We start from the raw sequence: 18607 nt of genomic DNA, 5'->3' as shown, positions 1-18607 counted from the left end.
CAAATTAAGATATATGCAGAAGCACAGCTAAAATAAATTTTGGATGCCCACAAACTCAAATTAGCAGAATATCTAACTTTTTTCGTACATAAAAGTATAAGTTGTTGTTTGGATATATTCCAACTTAATTTGCATGTCTTCGTCATTACACTGATCTAAATTTACAATACCATTTAAATATTCAAGCAAAAAACACAACTTTTATTCAAATGTTACATTTTTTTTCATGAGCATTCAAAATACTTACTATGTTTTCGAATTTAGTCCATCTATCACATATATGACTCGTTCCCAACAACCAATGGAATGAACTCATATTCACGGGTACTTCACCATGAAATACTTCAACTTTGAGATTTTCATATATTTTAAAACTTGCACAAATTTTTGGACAATCTGTTTCTTTCAGTTTGAAGAACACAACAAACTCGTCACGAATCACTCGCATCCAGTCTGGTTGCAGCTTATCCACACATTGTGAAGCGAGATCTTCAAACGTCTGTATGATGTCATTTGTACACAACAGTTGAAACTCCTGCTCCTCTCTTTCTCTGGCTCGTTCAGTTCGCTCACTTGGATCCTTTCGCTGAGGAGGCAGAGGCTTCGAAAAATAACTTGGCACATTTTCAAACTTCGTAGGATATGCTTCTGATGTAAGCGTAACTTTTTTCCTTGGAACTACCAGCTCTGTTCCATCACTATGCTTCACTCTGTCCTCACGAACAATGAACTGTTCCTCAAAATGCTTTATACATAAAACTGCTGTTTCACTGGGGGAAAAATCAGCTCGCTTCAGTGCTCTTGTCCATAGTTTTCTTCTCTCAGGATCAGAAGGAAAAGTGAAGACACTTGTGTATTGGTCTTGTGAATCGTAATTCGAAGTGCATCCATTTGCGCCCCATTTCTGAAAAATGACAAATAAACTTCTTAAGTACGTTTGACAAACACAGATAAGGCAATGTTTTAAAGCTGGAACTGTTTGCAATTATTGTAAAAACACACTAAAAAATGATAAAATGTTCAAATTTTTTTATATATATTTTAAAAACTTTTGGTTTTTCCTCTTCTGATATTGCCTTGAAACTATGTAGGCCTACTTATTTGTAATGTAATTATCTGTAAAAATTCTAGGGCTTCGGCCTAAACGAATAAATTATCGTAATGATTAGAAAAACTCAAAAATGTAAGATGCTGTTTACACATTGAGAAGGAAAATAAGCAACTTTTGCTATGATAAATACAGGAGAATAAATAAAATTATATCCATCAACATAACTTTTATATATCAATTAATAAAATATTACTAGGAAAATTTCATTAGAAGTTGGCGATTTCTTCAAGAGTACGCTTTAAATTCCTGATTCTTTGCAAAGTGGATTCACGATTATTTTTACTGGGTTTGATTAATTATAAATTTGATCAAAGAAGTTAAATGGAACAGCTTTAATATACGGTCCACGCCAAGTTCGCGAGTTTTAAAAAAAAAATTTTATTTGATTTCGGGGGGGGGGGGGGGCAACAAATGAATCTTTATTTTAATGTAAGATTGGAGCTATTTCGTACATGCAAAGGATATACTTGATAGCTAAGTAAGATGAATTCTTTCATACATATAAATATATATATAAGCAAGTTAAAAAAATGAAAATAACACAAAAGTATTACTTACCAGTTCGATGGAAAAACTATATGACGACAGAATTTTTGTAGGGTGAATAAAATAAATTTCGCTGAACTACTTGAAAAGCACGTGCAAAAAACTTCACTCATCAACATGGCTCCTTGCAAAGCACGTGAAGCTGTCTCCTTTCTTCCTGCAGTCTCGCGAGGTCAGACCTCGTTTGTGACGTCACGGCTCTCTCATGCTTGTTAGAGCAGGCCCGGTAAGAAGGGAAAAATCATGAAGGCCCCAATACAGGCTAATTACGTCATACCTGAAGTCAGCTGGTACAGACTCCACTGCCTTGTGAGACAGCCCTTGTTATATGGCCCTGCAGTGATTGGACCCGTTTCAAGGAGCCTGCATCAGCTTATGTCTAAGCTGTGTGCATACCCATATTCGCAAAATTCCATCTGTTATTTCATTGAAGACTTGAACAAATAGGCTATCAAGATATTGAATAAGATCCTGATTTCCACATGCGCAAGGCAAATGTGGCACTTTCCCAAGGCCACTAAATACATACAACTTTTTTCCACTAACTAATCAAACACATTTTTTGGCCTTAATAAAGCAGACATTTTAATTTCTGCTCTGCCCGGGATCACGTAATTGTTAGGCCCTGAACTTGAGCAAAATTGATTTTTTCCCCCCTTTCTTTCAAACTAAGCACAACTCTTGTCCTATTGTCATGGGCAATTTACTACAGAATGAGTTGTGCTGAAAGTGTGGATGTTTACCTAACAGCCTGAGTGTTAGTGTGAATTTTTAGGGCTGCCATATATTTTTAAAACTGAGTGAAGTGGAATGACTGAATATTCGTACCGTTGTAGGTCTGTTGCTCTCTGTGGCAAGACTTTTAATGTGGAGATCAGCTTGCATTCATGCCTTGAAGTTGGGAATCCCAGGAAACCAACTTCAGTCAACAACCAATGTGCCATCTGTGATGATCTGCACTCTGCTGGCATTGTACTTAAATAATCTTGAAAATGATAGTACAAAATCTCATTATGTAGACCCCCCCCCCCCCACCGTGGACAAGAGGCCCTTGAAACACGTTGTGTGGCAGGGTTATAAAAAAACCCAGCCTGGGTGAGTTTTATTTAAAAAACCTGGATTTAATTGAAAAAAAAAACAGGTTTTTTTTAGGCAAAATGAAATTTCTTTATCCTCAAGGTGAAAATTATCTTACATAAGTGCATATGTTTACATTTTTTATTATTTCTGAATATAAATGTGTCATTAAATTATTCATTAAAATTATATTTGATTAATAAATGGAATACTTGTATACTGTTGGTTGAAGGGATTACATAAATTTACAGGTACACTCACCAGTAAGTTACTCTATTTGAGCTTCAAGTTCAAAAGCAGGGCAGTTTGAATACTAATTGGGCTGTATATTAACAATCACTAGTAGTACTTGGAAAAAATTCATACTGACCCTATGTATGGCCTTCGCCCAGATATACAAAAGAAATCTTCCAATCTTATTTTCAATTCATCTTTCAAAAGGCATGAATGTATTATAATGTATATATGTAATATAATGTATTATTAAGATGTTTATAATTCAGGAATGTTATCCAATATATTGCTTTAAAGGGCACAAAATTCAAATTTTCTTATATCTAGAAGTCTGTTACAATGACTATGTTTCTCGCGATTGCGGGATCTCATTATATCAAACGTTCACTGTAATATTGACTTGTTGTATAAGCTTACCGCAGACAACTTTGTGTGGCAGCAGGTGTAATAACACTAGCTAATGTAAGCACAGTCTGTATGGACGTTGAGACATTTCCCCGATGATCAAGGCCTTCACACTGCTGTACACTAATGGACTGATAAGCATTATGGTTTAGAGCAATATGAACACCTGGCTTTAAAGGCAAAGGCTTGGCTGCAGTAGCTGCATTCATGCATTCTTCGTGTGGTAAATGACTAGTCAAACACTTGTGCACAAGAGATGATGATGGCTCACCAGGATGAAAATGAGCACTGCAAGCTCTGCTAGAGTGACTATTGCTACCATGACGATTATTTAGAGGCATATGAAAGGAGGCACGGGTGGTGACAACAGCATATGATTTTTCTGGTATCAGGTTTTCTGTATCATCATTGAAGTTACCTACTGATGACGATGTATCTGATGAACTTACCTAATCATAAAAAATAAAAAAGTTATCAAAATAATTTATCAAATAATTATTTATAAAAATTTTACCAATTCACTTTGAAATTTAAAATTTATTATACAAAGAAACTTCACTACAATGATGCTCAATTTAACAAAAAATCTCTGTACAATGATTAGTTTCGAAAATTGTTTTTTTTTTTGTTAACACTAGAAAGATGGGCAGAGTCTGTGTCATCCTGCATGCTGTTTATGTTTCCCATGCTTCTGCTAAGAATGAACCAAATGACCTGAAATTTGTATGAAACTATTTCACACAGAAAAATACTACATCAAAATTGATTTGGTGTCATTTTTTGACGTGGATACGTCTGTTAAACCATCTTGAATACTACATCAAAATTGATTTCAGCAAGGTTATAATCCTTCTGAGAGTCTTATTTTGCATTTGACTCCCAATGTGACCTACCATTCTTATCTCCAAGTGTCCATTAGCAGGTGCCGTTTTTTGACTTGGATACGTCTTTTAAACCATCTAACGATGGCCCAATGCACCCAGTAGGGTGCATTCGCAAAATGTTGCATAACAAAACAATTTAAACACTGATATCTCAGAAAGTATTCAGAATATATCTGCATTTTGTATGTCTGTGGGTAGATATCGTTACGACAAAACCTCTGCCAGCCCGCTTTTGTAACAAAATTGTTTTATGCTATATCTCGAGAGGTTTGCAATGCAAACAAAAGCTAATGATTGCCATCTAATAGGTATTTTTGAGACAAATCCAATGAAGCTATGTAAAATATTTTTTTCCTGGTATTGTTTGTTTACCGGCGCAATGTTTGTAGAACATTCGGACAGCCTTGACTGTGATGTTGCATGATCCTACGAAATGTATAACTGTTTTTGCCGCTGTGGTGGTCGAGTGGTTATAGTGATGGACTCGCGATGCGAGGACCCGGGTTCGAACCCCACAGTGGTGGTCGGCTGATGTTGGTTTTCTGTGGTTCCCAACTTCAAGGCGCAAATGCGAGCTGATCTCCCCGTTTAAAAGTCTCGCCACAGAGAGCAACAGTCCTACAACGATAAATCATTCAATCATAACACTTCACTCATAGTTAGAAAAAACTGGTGGCAGATGGCAGCACTACACATAACAAGCATTACAGAGAAACAAAAAACTTCACGTCAGGTTTCACTACAAGTACACGCACATTCCCGCATGTACCGATTCGTTGGGGGTTCCGTGGGGGGGGGGTGCATGTGTGGTGTAGCAGTAGTAGGTAGGGCCTCCAAAAAATGGCTCGGGGATCCATGATGTTCTTAAGTCAGCCACCTTGTTGGGCAATTTGCCTGTTGTGGCGTTGTATTTGTAACTGTTGCCATAAGATAAGTCCTGGTCGTTTTGAGAGTTGGAAAATGTAAATGAGATGGGTGGCATTGTGATCAAGGCTAATATAAAGCTGGATAGCCTGGAATTTCCCTCTCTTCTGAAAGTAACCAGTAAGGATCATTTCGTTCAATTTTTATTTTGAATAAACTTGTGCTCGTGAGATATGTGTATCGTAGCATATCTTGACAGCCAGGTGATGTAGGTTGGAGGGTCGGCCGACCAAATCGTCATCTTGGCAAAGGGATTGTTTAGAGAAAAACGATGTTAAGGGCAGTGTATGATGGTTTTTTTTTTTGTCTTATGGGAAAGAGCTTTAATTTAATATAATTTTTTTAGTTTTATTTAAAAACTTATTGTTAATGCTCCCCCTAGAATGACGAAGAAATCACGAGTAAAATGTGTTACTTAAAAAAAGTTACGGTTTTAATACTTTTTTCGGTCTGGCACCAGGCTCACAGGCTTGATTTTGTAACGAAATTGTTTTATGCTATATCTCAAGAGGTTTGCAACACAAGTAGGAGCTAATGGTATCGTCTGACAAGCATTTTTGAGACAAATCCAATGATGCTACTCTAGTATAAATACCTCTTCGGGTCTAGAAACTAAACTCGCACAGCCCACTTTTGTAACAAAATTGTTTTGTGCTATATTTCGGGATGTTTCACAATGCAAATAAGTGACAATAGTTTCGTTTGATAGATATTGTTAAGGCAAATCCAATGACATGGCTCTGGTTTTAACTCCTCGTTTGGTCTTCACACCAGATGTGCGGCCCATAGTCGTAATGAAATATATTTTACACTATATCTCCGTAGGTTTGCAACACAATCAAAAGACAATTATTCTGAAGACAAATCTGATGATATCAATTCCACTATGCCAATATCTACCATGCAAAGATAGGCACAAAGAATGTATTAATGTCAAAACTTGCGTCATGACACTGCCTATCCCATTTTTTTTTTTTTTTTTTGTCAAGCATTCTTGTCATATTAGCCAATAAATTGTTCATTCCGAGATGTAGAAAAATCTGAATGCATGTGATATTTTCAAGCAGTTAGTTTAGCGAAATTGCCCATAAATGGTGGTAGACCTGAGTTGTGCTCGGTTTGAAAAAAGAAAAAAAAAAAAGTTAGTTTAGCAATAACAAGAAGATGCATATTCACTGAGGAAAAAAATACTTTAAAAGTTGCAAAAATTAGATGAGAAAAACTCTGGAAGCACAAATAATGAAAGTGCAGAACAGCACAAGGTCTACCATATACCAAACAGTGGTGAAGCAAGCAGCGGTTCTGATTATGTAAATGAAAATAAAATTATTTCTCATTTCTCCAACAGTGCTTCTGCTGGTACAAAACAAAACACCAGGGAAACTAGAAATGTAAAACTGTGAAGAAAAATACCTCACTGAAGCCACAGAAACGATCTAAGCGTCAAATGTTGGCTAAAAGTCTATTTCTATCCAAGAGGACCAAAAGTATTTACTTGAGAGGTTGACCTCAGTATTGCATCTATCACTAGTGAAGAAACTGCAGAAGATTGAAGCATATAGGAAATCATAGAGCCTTTCTAAACTTTCGAGTGCCAAGGACCTTAAAATATTTTTTATAGAAACTCAAAACCCTACATTTTCTGCATAAAAAAAAAAATTAATGAAAGTGTTCTGAGCACATGGCACCTATTTTTCAGTGATCAAATCATGCGACATATACAGAAATGTACAGAGGCTGAAGCTCTTTGGTTGTTTGGTTTAAACCAGTGATTCCCAACGTGGGCATTAACGCCCCCTTGGGGCAATGGAAAGTTTCAGGGGCGGTAGAAGCTACGAGCATAACATAGGATCCTATGGGTTAGATTGCGTTGGGGGGCGATGAGAGAAAAAAATTTCTGAAGAAGGGGGCGATGGGACAAAAGGTTGGGGAACTATGGTTTAAACCTTGGTTTTAACCAAATAGTTTTTAAAAAAAAATCAGTTCAGTTTTTTTCAAAAATCAAATCAGTGGCTTAAATATAATTTTTTTCCTTGAAAAATGTCATATTGGTTCATTATTAACTAAAAGTTTTAATTCTTACCACATTTTATATTCTTGGGGACATTCCGATGACATATCTTTAAATGGTATAAGGTGGTATAAGTGGTTTTTTTTTCCAAAAAATATCATATAAAAGTGGACTGAATGTATATATTGTTTTCATATGAAGTATCATAGTTATTTAAAGTGATACACAGAAGCCAAAATTTCTCATTCTTACCACATTTTCTAACTTTTGGCTACATTCTGATGCTCTATCTTTAGCAAATTCATGAATAAGGATTGCATTACACATATAAATGTAGTGGTACATTACCTCACAGGGTTTTTTTTTTCCTTCACAAAGATGCAGCAAAAGTAGTGACACCATCATGCTAGGGGAACACACACAGGTGGCCTATAATCCAATAAAGACACCAGCTGTCCCTAAAGGACAAAGACCAGTGTACTAGTAGTTACATTACCTCACAGACATTTTCATTTTCTTTCCCATACGAAGTAGCAGATCTCATACTGTATATTACCTAGTCTTAATATTCAATAATTTTTTTTTATACTTTCACGGTTAAGCCCAGTCAATCAAAGTTCTACTGTAGAGTAGCAACAGATTTATGAAAAAAAATTAGCTATATACAGGGTCATTACAATTTTAAGTTTTGATTCGAAAACTACACAAGAATTACTGGTCAGAATGAATTGAAAATTTGCATGGATACTCCTGAAGCAATGAAAATTTCTTTGGCAAAATAAAAAAAAAGTGCAAAATGTGCAAGTAAATGATGCTGTATTTGGCCAACAGGATAATACCATTTTGTGTAACCACATCATTTCGGCACTTCAACAACAACAATGTGTGGATAGTACAACTTTCATCAAGTTGCACATTGCAATACCAGCAAAGCAGCTGCTGAAGAACCACTTTAACAATAAAAGCATGACATGACACCTGGCCGTCAGTTCACCTGACCTTAACTGTTGCAACTTCTGGCTTTGCAAGCACATCCACATCATGACCATGGCATACTCTGTTGTTGAACAAGCTATATATCTGTTGTTGAACAAGCTGTATATCTGTTGTTGAACAAACATTTTTGTGCTTTCACCTCATAGCCAGAACACAGTGGACAACATATTTAACATTTCTTAAGTTGTAGTTATATTTGTTGAATTACTTCATTTTTGTAATGTTTCCATGAATTATCAAATCATGCAATGCTAATTAAGTTATCATTTTCTCCTGACTGGCTATCATTTCCATTCTGCGAACAAATTTCTCACATGTTGGATGAGCACAGTGTCGTTAATTTTATATTTTTAAATATTTTTCCCACTTCGAAATTCAAAATTCCATTGCTTCAGGAATAATCATGTAAATTTTGAAGTCATTCTGATGACGATTCTTTTTTTAAAGTTTTTTGAAATCAGAACTTTAGTTATAATCACCCCGTAAATCGTAAATCATTCCTAATTAATCTGCATTATTTGTTTCATTAAATACATTATATTCACCTAATTTTTATAGCAGTTTTTGCAAAATAGCTTCCTAATTAAGCATACTTAAAGTAGCTGGAGAGAAAACCTTTATGCTATATGGTTAATAATAACATTAAAAGAATTTCCAAACACACAGTAATCCATTGAGTTAAGCAAAAAAATAACTAAAGTGCAAAAGTGGATTTTTGTTAAAATGTAAGAAATATCTGTAGATTAATTAATATGGGAATATTGTTAATTACATTAATAAACATTTTATTCTAATTAATTATTAGAAGTCTGAATGATTTTTCATAAATTTTATGTGTGAATAGCTTGTAGGCATATATCAGGGAACTCTTTTATGAGTCTCTATTTTAGCTCTTTAATAACACCTTTTCTGTGGTTGAATGTCTCATGCTCACCATAGAGAGATTTGAAAACTCTTTTAAAGCTATCCATTAATTGTTCTTCTCCATGTCTTAGATAACACTGTTAATCCACCAGAAGATTAAGTATTTATCCTAGAATTATTTTTGTATGTTGCAATTGCACAATGACTCTGTTCACAATCGTGTGGCATGACTTTCAGATGAGTTCAAGGTAATTAAAACGGCAAATTCCAGGAATTTTCTTACAATGTTATAAGTGGGAAACAACACCAGCTGCATGTTGTCCATTTGGTTGCTATGATGATACTGACCCATGCGCGTGCAACCACCCAAGGCGACGGCTTCATGCTAACAGTATACTCCTGCCATTTTATTGTTTTTAATGTTAATGCTATTTAAACCAAAAAAAACCTGGTTTAAAACAAAAAAAAACCCGGTTTTTTGATTTTTTTTCAAAAAACCAGTTTTTACCAACCCTTCTTTGTCGTCTAAATGAAAGTTCTTGGTGAGTTTCTGTGCCTGAACTGGGTGCAACGACGTTTCTAATGTACACAAGAGTTAAACATAAAAGTCCCCCAGAGTAAAAACTTTCCTCTGAATCCATTGTGATCATCAATTCACGCCATTCTTTTCCCAAACAATGTCGTTTCTAAAACGTTTTGAAATTTGTGAGATTTTATCTGAAAACTGGAGAAGTTCTAAAAGGTTAAAAATCAACAAATTTTTCCAGGCATCTTAGCTATGGAATTCATTTACAGGAAATGGTGCATTTTACTACAAACCAAGGCCAGATCAGAGCCAACTTTCATGATCAGAAAACCTGCAGATCCATGTTTGCACCCTTTAGGCTGGAAACAAGAGCCCCAAGCAAGCCAGTTTCCATGTTACATGGAGCATCAGTACATGTCATAATTTTCCCAAGCTTGAAATCTCATTTTGGTGACATCACAAGATATGCTCCTTAGTACCTTAATGAAGAAAGAGACAACCAGTTTCCATTCAAAAGGTGTGAACATAGTGCACAGCAGTTTCCAATTTTGGGAGTGGGCATGGTTTACTCCTGCCGAGAGGGTGTGCAAGCAGATTATCAAAAGCAGATGTCAACAGTAGTTTATATATTTTTTACTCACTAAATCTGGTAAAGAGGTAAAAAAATAATAACACTTTCGATTTGCAGCCAATTTTTCGCCAGTAAAGTGTCTGGATGGGGAAGGGGCAGTTACTCTAAATCAGGGGGTAGCCATCTACTTTCTGTTCATGAAAGTATGGCCAACATAAGAGTAAGCTGCAATGTTGAGGGCCATATACGGGTGTTTCACCAGCGTATAAGCAGCACCAGTAAAACACAACCCACAAAACTCCCACATTTGTATATGCCATAAGTAAGTGGTAAAACATGGGCAATATTTAGTCGCCAAACTTTTACACTGTGTGTGTGTGGGCATTCTATTCCCCTTTCATATTCATAAACATATTCATTGTTTATTTGGTTGCATTCCCAGTCACATGTAATACATAACAAATTAATTTCTTCTGCAAATCATTCCATCAAATCTATTCTAATAGTTTAAATGTTTTCTTAGTTTATTTTTTTTTGCATAGTTTGAATTTCACAAAGGAAATATTTGTTACAATTTTTCTTCAATTATTATTTTGGCAAAATAGGCTAGCCAAACGAGATTGCGAAAAAATAGGAAAAAATTTCTCATATGCCAAGCTTAATGAGCAATTTGAGTGTTTGACAAAACAGTGCTAACATAGTAAATAATTTCCATCACTGACAATAATGAACGCAAGTAGTTTTACACTGTTGGAAATCAAAAAATAATTATTTGAGTATAGCTCAAATTATGATGAGTAATTTTATTTAACATATTGTAATTTATTAATTTTAATTTGTAATTTATTTTTACCTTATTGAGAGAGACCCGCGGGCCAGCTGCTTGCCATCCATGCCATAAAGCATGAAATGGGAGAGAGAGCTTGAGTTCATCATTTCTTCCATCTACTAGAAGTCCAGTAAACTTGTCTCAGGAAAAGGTTCAATTAACTAAATACAGTAAAATCCTGATTTAATGAACTCTGATTCAACAAATTCTTTGATTTAACAAATTTTTCTGAAATTTTGGCAAAAATAGAGGTAAAAAAAACCCATTATCTATTGAATAAAAAACCTCAATTTTATGAATATTTTTTAATTATCCAAAAATTATTTTTTATTTCTCATCACACTAAGATACAATTTCTTGATTTGCCTTCCCAGGATTTGAGAACTTCAGCTCTTCTTTAGACTCAAACAAAAAAAGGGTAACAGGAATTTGTTCCTTTTTGAATAAAGAAGACAAAAAACAATTCAGAATGTACATGTAAAAGTTGTTGTAGCAGATCAGTGTACAACATCAATACAATAAAGAATTCTGCTATCTGCATGTTTAGATTTCAGGAAAAAATAAGTTTCTTCAATTTTTTGCACTGCAATTAGCCAAAAAATGATGGACGCATGAAACAAACGTCAAGAAATTTTTTCATGTATCCTGACTTTATTCTTAAGAGTTTGTGGTGTTTGATGTAATAAATAAGTATTAATTGCACCCCCCCCCCACAAGTGTGTAGCCTTTAAACTTTGCCATTTCGAGTGTTAATCCTGCTGATCAATTTGATCCCAATTTAACAAATAAAATTATAGATTTCTTCCAATTTGTTAAATCTCCAAGGATTCAACTGTAATAATAATTAAGTTGATGTAATACCTTTTTTATTTGTAAATTATTAATACAGTGAAACCTGTATAAAACGGAAGGTCAAGAGACTGAAATTATTTTCAGTTTCAGACAGGTTTCCATTTTATAGAAGTGCACATGAAAATATATGCAGTGATTTATTTCTATCATTTACAAAACTATCATTACGAAAGCTTTCAGAACATCACCCTAACTCCTATAAACCAATGAGCGTCAAAAAGAGACATGCATATTATTATTTTGAATGTTTGCGGTTTCAAATAACTATGCATTTGTGATTTTATATTCAATGCATATATATAATTTTATATTCAATATATAGCTAAACTTCAATATAAAAAGTTCTCCTGAATAGCAATAGAATGAACACTTAGTTTCATTAAAAATTAAAAATTTTTTAATACAATGAAACTTCAATGTAACAATATTTTGAGGACCATTAGGGAGATCAAATTATAGGAGATATTATTATATACTGGGCGGCCAACCCTCCCTTCTCTTCACAACATACCTAGTTTATTTTGTCCCACTTCATCAGTGCTATGACAAGTGGCACGTGAAAGCACCAGCTTACTGACGAATTTTACTATAATAAAGCAACAAAAAACAAATATGCGATTCATCAAATACCTCCAGAAAACTTCCCCATGAGGGTCCCCAGACAGGAGTCCTGTTGAACCTCGAAAAATTTTCATTGCATTGATTTTACCAACAAATAAATTCCGGGGCCCCAATTAAGGAGATCAAATTATGGGAGATATTATTATATACTGGGCGGCCAACTCTCCCTTCTCTTCACAACATACCTAGTTTATTTCGTCCCACTTCATCAGTGCTATGAAAAGTGGCACGTGAACGCACCAGCTTACTGATGAATTTTACTATAATAAAGCAACAAAAAACAAATATGTGATTCATCAAATACCTCCAGAAAACTTCCCCATGAGGGTCCCCAGACATTAGCCATGTTGAACCTCGAAAAATTTTCATTGCATTGATTTTACCAACAAATAAATTCCAGGGCCCCAATCAAGGACCCGGGACCCAATTCGCAGAATTTTAGCAGGGGCCCAGACTGGATTTGTATCGGGCCTCCACTGCTGCAAATTTTACAGCGTATAACAAAAAAAAATGTGATTCATCCAGGGACCCAAGAATGAGACCTGCCAACTACAACATAGGCCCCTGGCCTGGAAGCTTGTCAGCCATTACCCCAATGAGGGCCATGAAGAATTTCCATTTGTATTCATTTTACTAACGAATAATATCTAGAATCTCCAACCAATTACCCGCAACCCAATTCGCATACTTTTAGTGGGGCTCCAGACTGACATTATCTTGGGCTACCAATGTTGCACATTTTATAATGTTAAACAACAAAAATCACTAAGATTCATCCAGGTGCCCTGAAATGATACCTGTCAACTTTTTCATGGGAGCTCTGATCTGGACGTTTGCTGGGCATCCCCCTGTGAGGGCCACGAAATTTTTTCATAATTTCACAACGAATAAAATCTAGGCCCTCACATCCAGTAACGGGGACCCAATACGCAGATTTTTAGTGAGGGGACCCCAAAAATGGATTTTTCTCTGGCTTCTGCTGTTCCAAATTTTACAATGTTAAACAACAAAAATCATTGAGATTCATCCAGGGTCCCCCAAAATGAAACCTGTTAACTTTTCCATGGAGGCCCGATCTGGAAGCTTGTCTGACATTCCTCGTGAGGGTCACAAAAAAATTTTCATTTGTATTCATTTTAATAACATTTGAATAAAACACAGGGCCACCAAACCAAGGACTCTGGACCCAACTCACAGATTTTTATAGGGCCCCAGACTGGATATATCTTGGGGTTTCTGCTGTTGCAAATTTTTCAATGTTAAAGCAGAAAAAAAACGAGATCCATCAAGGGCCCCTGGAAATGAAACCTTTTAACTTGGGAGCACTGGTGATATAAACTGAAGAGCCAAAAAAACTGGTACAGTCATGCGTATACAAATAAAGAGATATGGAACCAATCAGAGTACGGTGCTGCAGTCGGCAACGTCTATATAACACAACAAGTGTCTCTGGCATAGTTGATAGATCGGTTACTGCTGCTACAATGGCAGGTTATCAAGATTTAAGTGAGTTTGAACGTGGTGTTATAGTCGGCGCACGAGAGATGGGACATAGCATCTCCGAGGTAGCGATGAAATTTAGATTTTCACGTACAACCATTTCACAAGTGTATCGTGAATATCGGGAATCCGGTAAAAAATTAAATCTACGACATCGCTACGGCCAGAAAAAGATCATGCAAGAATGGGACCAACGACGACTGACGATAATCATTGAATGTGACAGACGTGCAACCCTTCCGCAAATTGCTGCAGATTTCAATGCTGGGCCATCAACAAGTGTCAGTGTGCGAACAATTCAATGAAACATCATCGATATGAGCTTTCGGAGCCGAAGGCCCACTCGTGTACCCTTGATGACTGTGTAACTTATTGGGATCTCGTTACCTCCCGGTTCTTTAATATTTTTCCCCCCAGTAACCATTGAGTGGATGACAACAATGAAATAGACAAAGTTCAGATAGAACTATAACATTTATTCAATTATATTGTTAAACCATTAAATCAATGTTATCACAATTAGGCTTTTTATATGTTAAACTATTAATTAACGTTTCATCACAATTATCACAGTTAGGCTTTTCTCTCATTGTCACAATGAAACAGAAATATGAATCGATCTCACCGCCGTGCCCAGGTTTTTCACGTGTTATCACATCGTCCAGTAGATACTCCTAGGTGTCTGTCACACAGCCAAAGACTCGTCGGCACCAGCTTCAGACGGTTTTGGTGTAAACACACACGTTGAGATGAAAGCTCAGCCACTGCACATGGAACTGGAGATGAAGGTCCACGGGTGGCCGGTCTGGCCACTAACCGATCACTGGATCACGACAACGTTGAAACCCTACGTGCGATGAGACGGGATAAGTGCCAAGGCACACTTCTACTATTGTAACTTCATTGTATTTATGAGACGATCTAGCTCACACCATAGCAGGACGTGACGCCTTACTGATTAAATCGTTGATTCGGTCGTAAGCAAGGAAGTCGTAACTCAGCACATCTCTAGCTGGCTTTTATATAGCGGCATTCCCACAATGCCTCACTGAAGAACCAATCACAACATTGAAGGTGCAGTATTAGCTTGTATCTAATTTACATAGTTTCATGAGAAAAGGAAATATCGTAAACATTATAATATTGAATCTGGCAACCAAACATAACAAATTGGCGGCTGATCGGCGGACACGATCCTGCCAGTCGATCCCGGAGACAAAATATATAAACAATGACTAGAATAAAGCACGATTTCCATGGGGCCCAAATTTGGTAACGTTACAACTGCACGACACAAAGCTTTACGCCTCGCCCAGACAACAAAGACATTGGACTGTTGAGGACTGGAAACACGTTGCCAGGTCTGACAAGTCTTGGTTCCAATTGCTTCGAGCTGATGGACGTGTTCGGGTATGGAGACAACCTCATGAATCCATGGACCCTACATGTCAACAGGGGACTGTTCAAGCTGGTGGAGGCTCTGTGATGGTATGGGGCGTGTGCAGTTGGCATGATATGGGACCACTGATACGTCTAGATACGACTCTGACAGGTACGTAAGCATCCTGTCTGATCACCTGCACCCATTCATGTCCATTGTGCATTCCGACGGACTTGCACAATTTCATCAGGACAATGCGACACCCCACACGTCCAGAATTGCCACAAAGTGGCTCCAGGAACACTCTTCTGACTTTAGACACTTCCGCTGGCCACCTAAATCCCCAGACATGAACATTATTGAATATATCTGGGATGCCTTGCAACGTGCTGTTCAGAAGAGATCTCCACCCCCTCTTACTCCTACGGATTTATGGACAGCCCTGCAGAATTCATGGTGGCAATTACCTCCAGCACTACTTCAGACATTAGTCGAGTCCATGCCACGTTGTGTTGTGGCACTTCTGCAGGCTCGCGGGGGCCCTACACGATATTAGGCAGGTGAACCAGTTTTTTTTGTCTCTTCAGTGTATACGTATACAAAAAAACATAATTATTTTAAAAAAAGGATAAAAAATTGAATTTTATGAGAGTGAAATAGAGCCTATGCAGTAGGTCGTCATCAGGGGAAACCCCATGCATGGTTCGAAAAGTGTAGGTGTTTCTGAAGGGTGGCTATGCCTAATTAAAAAAACGTGAGTTTTTCACAACCCTGATTTAAAGAATTTTCTAATGCTTCTATTCAATGAGGTTGTTTATTTTTTATTTTTATGTATACATATACATTTTTTCTTATTTTATTCAATGTATTGTTTGTAATGCATGTATCATGAATGTATTAACCTCAAAGTGCAGTTCTTTCCCTTTTTTTTTGCCCCCACTCTCCTATCTCAACTTGATGTATTGTCTCACTCACTCTTCAGTGTATAATATATATTCAATGGCCCCAAATGTCATAGGCTCACAGCCTAACAATAGAATTTTGTCTGTCTTGTCATTTTCTCAAAAGCCTAAATTTTAAAGCAGCGGTTCTCAAACTTTTCTGATTCGCGGAGCCCTTTTCAGTGTATAATTTCTATGGCGGAGCCCTTTTTTATATATTATTTATATCGCACGCACACACACACACACACACACACACACAGCTGGAGTCTTTATTGGATTAAAAGACTACCTGTGCCCCTAGCATGATGGTGTCACTACTGTTGCTGCTTCTTTATGAATGAGAAAAAAAACCCTGTGAGATAATGTACCACTACATTTAGATGCGTAATGCATTCCTTATTCATGAATTTGCTAAAGATAATATCATATAATAAAGCATCACAATGTTGCCAATAGTTAGAAAATGTAGCAAGAATGAGAAGTTTTGGTTTTTATTTATAACTTTAAGCAACAAAGATACTTAGGGGCAGTTCAAGTATTACGTCAGCAATGTTTCAGCCACTTTTGACCCACTTCCCCCCCCCCCCCATCAACAAACTTTCGTCATCTCTGCCCCTTACCTCCTAACACATATTGGTGGGATCAGAGACTGTACGCAGGAGAGGACCCAAATGATCAAAAAATCACTTTTTAAATGCAAAAAAAAAATTTTTTTTTTTAAATCAAAATTTCAAAAGAAAATACCTTTATTTATTTATTCAAAATTGTTTGGCTGAGGCCTATACTATATATGTTATTATATAATCAATTTCTGTTTATTTCAATGCTATCTCAAGGATAAGAACTCAAAATTTCTTTTTAAGAAATTCATTGTGACCCACTGTCTAAGCCATATAATGATAAATCTTTGGCCCATGGACCAAATGTGGCCCAGGGAGTCATCTGATGTGCCTGCCCCCTCAAACTTAATTTTGTAAAAATGAACAAAGTGGCACATTTACAGATCACTTAGGTGAACCATGACACAATTCCAGAGCATTTAGGCAGCCCGTGCCACATTTTCAGATCACTCAAGTAGTCCTGTAATGCATTCACAGATCACTTAAGTGACCCGCGACACAGTTCCAGAACACTTAAGTGATCCATGGCACACTTAGAAATCCTTTGAGTGACTGTTGGCACCATTTTAGAGCATTTAAGCAACCCCAGTGCGGCTCTACATCACTCAAGTTACCCCCAGCACATTCCCAGATTACTTAAGTGATCCGCGGCATAATTACAGATCACTTGAATGATGCGTGGCACAGTTCAAGAGTACTTAAGTGTCTCAAACACATTTCTAGATCACTTGAAGGATCCACAAAACATTTAGAGATCACTAAAGTAACTCTCTAGGAGACTTATCAATAGGGAGATTGTTAGTTCAGGTGCCCACAAACCCCAGTTTAGGATGCCATTAAGAATATTTCACATTTTTATAAAGGGTGGTTGATGACGTATAAGCATCATCCAACCCACCCTTGTCATCAAAACCCAGCAAATCGGAAACCCCCTTCCCCCATCGATGCGGACGTAATACTTGAATGATCCCTTAATATAAAATAATTTCATATTCAGGCCACTTTTATGAGATTTTTTTGGAAAAAACCACTTATACCATTTAAAGATGTACCATCAGAATATACCCCAAGAATATAAAATGTGGTAAGAATGAAAGATTTTGGCCAATAATTAACCAATATGATATTTTTAAGGGTTTTTTAAAAAAAACTACTAGGTTAAAACCAAACAACCCTGGTAGACACCTTGTTTATTATGCCATGCATCGCCTTTAAGTAGTCATTATCTTATGTAAATATGAAATTAATGCATGTCTCTGTAAATCTCGCCAAACTAACAACAAACTTGGCGAAGTATGGCGACAGCTGCGATGATTTGGCAACGTCAGTATGCCAAAGAAATTATGGGATCTAGAGAGAATTAAGAACTTTCTGAACTTTTTTCTGCCTGTATAAAAGTGCGCCAAAACAGAAAAACAAACTTGACTTCCATTGAGAATGTTTGTTAAAGAGAAGAGGGGGAGGGGGCTGCCTGTCTTTGAGGAGATATTTCGGATAGTTTTAAATAGGTTTGCCAATGATCTTTAGTGGTCACAAATCAACATAGTAAAAATTATTTATCATGACTTGGGATTGCATGGAAAGACAAGTCAATGCCTTTGAGAAGAGGCTTAATATAGTCCAGGGATGAAAAAAATGTTGAATACCACAGATTCAAATGCCTAGATTTTTTTTTTTTTGGGGGGGGGGGATTGAGAAAAGAGTCTCTCAA

The 18607-nt window shown here is 36.5% G+C and overlaps 1 protein-coding gene across 8 annotated transcripts in view; it reads right to left on the bottom strand.

Moving 5' to 3' along the window:
• LOC149076644 (rho-related BTB domain-containing protein 1-like) overlaps positions 1 to 18607 on the bottom strand; it is a 406423-nt gene that overhangs the window by 283785 nt on the left and 104031 nt on the right. For all 8 annotated transcript variants that reach the window (XM_089244260.1, XM_089244257.1, XM_089244261.1 and 5 more), the window contains one exon: positions 3386 to 3822. In XM_089244260.1, coding sequence (XP_089100386.1) covers positions 3386 to 3822 — 437 coding nt within the window. The remainder of the gene's footprint in view (positions 1 to 3385; positions 3823 to 18607) is intronic.

Source organism: Pholcus phalangioides, unplaced genomic scaffold (genome assembly GCF_987345545.1).
Source record: "Pholcus phalangioides strain wild (caught in Gottingen) unplaced genomic scaffold, Ppha-v1.0 ptg000015l_1, whole genome shotgun sequence".
NCBI classification, from domain to species: Eukaryota; Metazoa; Arthropoda; class Arachnida; order Araneae; family Pholcidae; genus Pholcus; species Pholcus phalangioides.
Note: the sequence above shows the minus strand (reverse complement) of the source record. Positions and strands in the feature narration are given on the sequence as shown.